A 7,660-nucleotide genomic window follows, 5' to 3' on the forward strand; every position below is an offset into this window, starting at 1 on the left:
ATGATTCTGATACGCAGTCAGGTATGGCATCCATGGTATACATTATATAAAATAATAATGATGAATTAAATTTTAAAATGAATTAAAATACCTATAAAAGCATTAAGTTCCATTCATTCAACAATGGTTTATTGAGTGCCAGGACTGTTTTAGAAACTGTGGATACATTAGTTGGCAAATAGGCAAAGTGCTTGCCTTTATGAGATAGTCAACTATTAAAAATAAAGGATAAACCATAAAAGATAAGACAATGACATGTTGTGGCAGGTTCTGTAATATAAATAAACGGCACCTAGGAGAGGACTATCGTAGCTCTAGGGATCAGGAAATTTCTTTTGATGCTCAGTGTTTGTGAATTGAAGGAGACGGTTCCTATGACATCACATGAAGTCCTTAATTCCTTATTATGACCTTCCCCTGATGGCATCAGTGTGATGAATCTTGAGCAGGCTGGGTACCCACTGGAAGATCAGGGTGGCTGTGAGCTGTAAATGAAACAGAAGCAGGTAGATGGCCTGAAGAGCCCAGCCATTCTAGGAAGGACCGGTATCCCTTTCCAGGATAGCATTTTTTTGTTTAGTCAAGAGTTTGCTTTAGAGTGGGGAGTTTCATCAACTTTTTCTTTTTTTTTCTCCTGCATTTTCTTAACATTGTTCTCTCTCGAGCTTTCCTGGATTTCCTCATTTTCTTTCTAACAAGTGTTTCTACATGATTTGGAGTAGCTAATGGCCAAGGCCCTATCAAAGAAGGCATGTCACAAGACTTTCGACACTCAGAACCTTTAGCGAAAGCGAGGTGTCACGCAAGCAGTTTGAAGCTGTGAAAGGTATCACTAGAGCCAGAGCAGTTGAGAAGCTCCTCAGTAGTCTTTTCCACAGACAGAATTTTAGGAAACACACAGTAAACTTTTTTTAAAAAAATTAGTTTAATGGTACTATATTTCAATGTGTGTCAGGAAAAAGACATGGTTACGAATATCGACTCAAGCCAAACTGACTCCCAGATCTGCCACTTAATTAGTGGTGTGAAATCAGGTAGGTTATTTAACCTCTCTGTCCCTCAGTTTCATCTATGAACAGGGTGACAATAGTATACACCTCACTGAGTTGTTGAGAGAATTAAGTGAGTTAATATATGTAATGTTCAGAGGAGTAATGGTATATAATGTTTGGTAGGATTATTAGATGTCACTTTTATTCATATATACATCAGTTTCATTGCTGGTGATATGATCTGATAAAATTTATATGTTAAAAAAATAGATTCAAGGAATCTCCTCTCCATGCCTGTTTTACCAGTACCCTATCATTAATCATCTCTCTCATCCGGACTTTTTAAAGAGACTCTAACCTCTCTCCTTGCTTTTTTATTGGGGGTCTCCCCTCAACTATTCTTTCCACCCCCCTAGCCAAGTGTTCCTTCAGAAATACGGAATTGATCATACATGTTTTCCTTTCAAAATCCTTTATTAGTGGCTCTTTTATTATTAGGATATGGTCCTAACTCCAGGGCTCCTGGCCCACAAGACCCCATGATCTACCTACCCTTCCAGACACATCTGTCACGATTGCAGTCTCTCGACCTTGACCCCTAAGCAGCGTCGAAGTGCTTTGTCGTGCCACACACATTCTTATTTCTATGTTGGCTCATGCTGTCCCCGCTCCTTGGAAAAACTGATCCACTCAGACTGGACTATTCCTGACCACTCTCCAGATCAGCATGGGGCCCTCCTTTGTTCTCTCATTTACCTAGCACGCATCTGCCACCGTACTTCCATACTGTTTTACAGCTATCCCATTATGTTTCTGACTCTCTAGTTAGAGTCTAAATCAGTAACCGAAGTCAAGAACTGTTCATTTTTGTCTTCCTATGACTCCTCATAGTGCTGGGCACTGAACGGGTAGTTATTAGTGCTTATTCCTATTTTTCAGTCATCTGTGTTTGGTCATAACTTGGGTGTCCTGACATTAAGAAAAATCATTAATAGTGTTCTGTAACCTCTGGTTATATCTAGACTACTTCACATGTCTCTCTTCCTAAGGGGTGTGTGTGTGTAGAAAGAGAAAGAATTTTATTCTCAAGTATCCAAGCAGTGACCTGACCTGCCTAAGAATTATTTACTGTTCAGCCTCCCTAGTCTTACTTTTATTCTCCAGGTTTTATTTCATATTTACATTCCTATAAGAACAGTTTAGGAAATGTATTTCTTGAGATAGAATAGCATTAATTTCTTTTTTTCTTGAAATCATTATATTTTTTGTAAACAAATTGTTTTCCACATATTAAAATTTTAAGCACCAAACAATTAATCCTAACATTAATTCAGTGTTATTGGTTTGGGTGTTTTCCTCTTAGCAGTTTTATTACTTTTTTTGGAAATGGAAATCACATAATTTCATTGTGGTGTTATTTTTTTTTTTAAAGATTTCATTTATTTATTCGACAGAGATAGAGACAGCCAGCGAGAGAGGGAACATAAGCAGGGGGAGTGGGAGAGGAAGAAGCAGGCTCATAGCTGAAGAGCCTGATGTGGGGCTCAATCCCGTAACGCCGGGATCATGCCCTGAGCCGAAGGCAGACGCTTAACCACTGTGCCACCCAGGCGCCCCCCATTGTGGTGTTATTTAATCATGAAAAAAATAAACTCCAGGAAAGCATATAGTAAACATATACACTTGTTACATTTTAACTTAGGAGTAACCATTTTTAATTTTTGAACTTTTCAATATTAATTGATTAAATTATGTATATTCTATTTTAGGTCAAGTGGGCAGAGTCGCATTCCTTGCAGAGCAGGAGAAAAATAATGAACATTGCCTTCAGGATATTGATGACAAGTTGTCTGAATCAACAGATGATGATGGTGAAGATGATACCAATGATGAAGATAATGATGAAGACAGTAGCCCTAATAAGGATACTCATGCCCCATTAGAGTTAATGGCAGAAGTGAGTTTAACCTGTGCATTATAATTTAAGAAACTTAAAAATATTAAAATTACTAAATAGTGTATAGCCTTGAAAAATTAAAAAATAGTGAAGAGATCCTTGCCCCTATATAGATGCTTACCTAGCTACTCATGTCTCTTACTACATTCATGAAATTAGAGGTGAGAGAGGATTCTGGAACTGACTTACAGTGTTCTGGTAAAGAAGCAGGAACAAAAGAAGTTTTGGCATAAAACTCTGCAAGAACTGCTTTAAGGAATGCTTTCTACATAACTGGGTGCCATGCTAGTTATTGGGGATATTTAGAGATAAATAAGAAAGATAGGTCCTTACCCTTGAGAACTAAGAGGTATGTATTAGGAATATAGTACAATTAATAATGAAATGAAATGTGTGCTAACAGAAGTATTTATGAGGTTCTCTGGGAAGAGGGAGGATTAAGTGACTAATTGAGAATGGAAGTAGAAGAAACGGGATAAAGGAAGGATTTTTAGGGGAGGAGACATGGAGTCTTAGAATCTTGAAGAAAGAGGAAAGCTCAGAAATTCATCTGCTAAACAAGTGGAGAAGGCATTCCTGGCATAGGAACAATATGTACAAAGGCACTGAAGCCTGAAACATCACATGCAAAAATTGCACATAAACATTTACTGATGATTCTATGGAGAACAAAACAGTTTTACCCTACTTGTGGTATCACAGTCTAATATTATACAGCTTCACATATATCCTAAGAACTTTATAACAGTATATTTTAACTTCCTCCTTCTTATCCTTTGTATTATAGTCATACATTTTACTTCTACATATATTATAAGTCCTATAATATGTTATTATTTTTATTTTTAATGGTCGGTCTTTTAAAAAGTTTTTTAAATTGGTAAATACCTTTTTTTGGAACACATTTCTGGTGTTCTCCATAGCTTTGTGTGGACCTGAATTTCCACGTGATATTATTTTCCTTTTACCTGAAAAACTTACTATAGTATTTTTTAATTATGCAGTTCTGCCAGCAGTGAATACTTTTGTTTGTCTGAAAAGGTCTTAATTTTATCTTCATTTTTTTAAAGGATGTGTGAGCTAGGGATTTGTAGGTTGCCAGGTATTTTTCAGTACAGACGATCCCTGACTTATACGGTTCAACTTAGAATCTTTTGACTTTACAATTATGTGAAAATGATACACATTCAGTATAAACTGAATTTTGAATTTTTATTTCTTCCTTGGCTAGTGATGTGTGGTATGGTTACTCTCATGATGCTGGGCAGCAGCAACTCCCTGCCAGCCATGCCATCACGAAGATAAACAACTGATACACTTAGAGCCATTATGTTTTTCACTTTTAGTACAGTATTCAATAAATTACATGAGATATTCAATACTTTATTATAAAATAGGTCTTGGTAGATGATTTTGCTCTAATATAAGTGTTCTGAGCATGTTTAAGGCAGGCGAGGCTAAGCTATGATGCCGGGTAGGTTAGGTGTATTAAATGCATATTTCAACTTATGATGCATTTATTGGGATATAACCCCATCATAAGTTGAGGAAGATCTGTACTTTGAAAGGTTGCGTCGTTGTCAAATAGTTTGCATAGTTTCAGACAAGATGTCTGCTGTTACACTTTTGTCCATCTGTATACATATTTTTCTCAGACTTTAATGTTTTTTTCTTTTGTATTATTTTTGGCAATTTGATTATGATATACCTTGACGTGGTATTCTTCACGTTGCTTCTGTTCATTGAGATTCTTGTATCTATGAGTTTATAGTTTACACCAGATTTGGAAAATGTTCAGTTATTAAGTCGTCAGATAATTTGTTTTGACCTCTGCTCTCCCTCTCTTCTGGGCTACAAGTTACATGTATGTTAGACCACTCAATGTTGTCCCAAAGGTCACTGATGTTCCTTTTTTGTTTGTTTTCTCTATATATTTCATTTTAGAAATTTCTATTGTTCTGTCTTCAGGTTCTGGTCTTTTCTTTGTAGTTATAATCTGCTGCTAATCCCATCCTCCCTCCATTCCTCTCTCCCTCTCTCTCCATATATATGTGTGTGTGTGTATACAATTTCAGATATTTTATTATCTCTACAAGTTTGATTTAAATATTTTTATATCTATTCTGTCCTCATCATGTTACTATTTTACTTTTGAGCATATGACATGTTTATAATAGCAATTTTAACATGCTTGACTGCTGTACTATCATTTTTATTGTTCTGGGTCAGTTTCTATTGATTAAGTTTTCTCCAATGTATGGGTCATAATTTTTGCATCTTTGCATGCCTGAATGTATTACTTTGCATTACTGAATCCTAGACATTATAAATTTTATGTTCTTTGATACAGGTTTTGTTGTTTTCCTTTAAATATTTTTGGATTTTGATCTGGGACACAGTTGATGAGTTTCTTGGAAACAGGTTTCTCTTTTTGAGTCTTGCTTTTTAAGCTTTGTTGAGAGGGTCCAGAGCACTCTTTACATTGTAGGGAGACTACTAAGGCAATGCCCTAATGAGGACTCTTCCCACTGCTCTGTGTATTAAGAGGACCTTCTACTCTGGCTGGAGAAAACATGAGCTCTGTTCAGCCCTTTGTGAGATCCAGTGATTGTTCTACCTGCTCGTTCCAACAGTTCTTTCTCTAGCCTCAGATAGTTTCTGCATACTCATGCAGATTAATTCCAGCCAAAGATTCAAAGACACCTCTGCAGATTTCTGGAGCTGTCTTAAAAATATATTATTGGCCTCTCTGAACTTCAGACTGTCTTATTTCAACTCAGATCACTGGTCTCTGGATGCTTCCTGCCTATGCTGGTACCTGGAGACAGCCCACAGCTATAACTGAGGAAAACATAGGACCCATCTATTTCCCTTCACTCAGATGACTCTCCTATGACACCTGCTGTCAATCACTGAGAACTCTTGTTTCATATATTTTGTACAATTTTCTGGTTGTTTTGGAAAGGAGAGTAAACCTGGTTTCTGTTAACTTCATCATGTCTAGAAGCCTCAGAATTTTAGTATAAAGAAAATACTAGAGAGGAGAGTTAAGATGGCAGAGGAGTGGGGGACCCCTTTTTCAGCCGGTCCCCTGAGTCGAGCTGGATAGGTACCAGAGCAGCCTGAACATCCACGGAATCAGCCTGAGACGCAGGAAGATACATCTGAATCTCTACAAATGAACATCTCCAGTGCTGAGTATTGAGGTACGAAGCGGGGAACCGTGAAACCGCACACAGATATCAGAAGATAAATGGAAGGGGGAGGGAGCCGCTGCGTTCGGGCACCGGGAAGCGGTAGCCACCTGCACGGGGGAGCGGGCGGACTCGCGGACCAGCACCCGCGAGAGAGCAGACTGAGAACGTGAGCCGGGAGCGCGCGCAACCAGGCATCTCACGGAACTCCGGTGTGCTCACTGGATCCAGACTGAGACCGGGAGCTCCGGGAGTGCGCGCGGGGCGGCTGGTGGCTGGAGACGTTAGAAACACAAAGGACAGAGATGCGCTGGCCCTGGAAGTGAGGGCTGGGATGCCGGGTGTGGGGCTCACAGGCCGGGATGCTGCAGGGTTGAGCAGCACCAACAGTAATAGAGTTAAAGTGGCCAGAACATCAGTGGAGAACGGGCCGCAATCCCTCTGTTCTGTGACAGAGGCTGAGATTCGGCCACTGCTGCTCTGACTCTCAGAGGAGGCACAGCAAACCGCCAGGGAAAGCCGCCAGAGAACAAAACCCTGGAAATACCGGCTCACAGTGTGCCCATCCCCATCCCCCCTGTCAGGGGACACGGAGACTCTACCCAAACAGGGTTGCCTGAGTATCGGCGCGGCAGGCCCCTCCCCCAGAAGGCAGGCTGAAAAATCAAGAAGCCCACAACCCGGGGCTCCGGGGTGGCGCGGTCATTGAGCGCATGTCTTCGGCTTAGGGCGTGATCCCGGCGTTCCGGAAAGGAGTCCCTCATCGGGCTCATCCGCTGAGAGCCTGCTTCTTCCTCTCCAACTCCCCTGCTTGTGTTCCCTCTCTCGCTGGTTGGCTCTCTGCCACATAAATAAATAAATAAAATCTTTAAAGAAGAAGCCCACATCCCTAAGATCCCTATAAAACAAGGGCGCACGGCCTGGGTCCCAGTCAATAATTTGGGCTCTGGACAACCCCGCAACCTCTCCTCATCAGATTGACGAGAAGGAGAAGCCCCCCCCCAGCAAAGAAAAGACAGTAAGTCTGTGGCCTCTGCCACAGAAATAATAGATATGGATGTAACCAAATTATCAGAAATGGAATTCAGAGTAACAATGGTCAAAATGATGAGTAGTCTTGAAAAAAGTATTAACAAAAATGTTACTGAGAATATAGAATCCCTAAGGGCAGAAATGAGAGCGAATCTGACAGAAATTAAAAATTCTAAGAGCCAAATGCAGGCAAAACTAGAGGCTCTGACGACCAGGGTCACCGAAGCAGAGGAACGTATTAGCAAATTGGAGGATGGGTTAGTAGAGGAAAAAATGAAAATAGAAACTGNGCAAAACTAGAGGCTCTGACGACCAGGGTCACCGAAGCAGAGGAACGTATTAGCAAATTGGAGGATGGGTTAGTAGAGGAAAAAATGAAAATAGAAACTGGATTTAGAAAAATCCACACCCACAAATGTAGGTTACAGGAGATTACTGACTCAATGAAACAATCCAATGTCAGAATCATCGGCATCCCCGAGGGG

The 7,660-nt window shown here is 40.1% G+C and overlaps 1 protein-coding gene across 1 annotated transcript in view; it reads left to right on the top strand.

Moving 5' to 3' along the window:
* Positions 1–7,660, top strand: part of ERICH2 (glutamate rich 2) — a 43,466-nt gene that overhangs the window by 16,393 nt on the left and 19,413 nt on the right. The window contains exon 8 of the mRNA XM_034642248.1: positions 2,762–2,949. Within this exon, the coding sequence (XP_034498139.1) occupies positions 2,762–2,949 (188 nt within the window). The remainder of the gene's footprint in view (positions 1–2,761; positions 2,950–7,660) is intronic.

The sequence above is a fragment of the Ailuropoda melanoleuca genome, chromosome 2 (genome assembly GCF_002007445.2).
Source record: "Ailuropoda melanoleuca isolate Jingjing chromosome 2, ASM200744v2, whole genome shotgun sequence".
NCBI classification, from domain to species: Eukaryota; Metazoa; Chordata; class Mammalia; order Carnivora; family Ursidae; genus Ailuropoda; species Ailuropoda melanoleuca.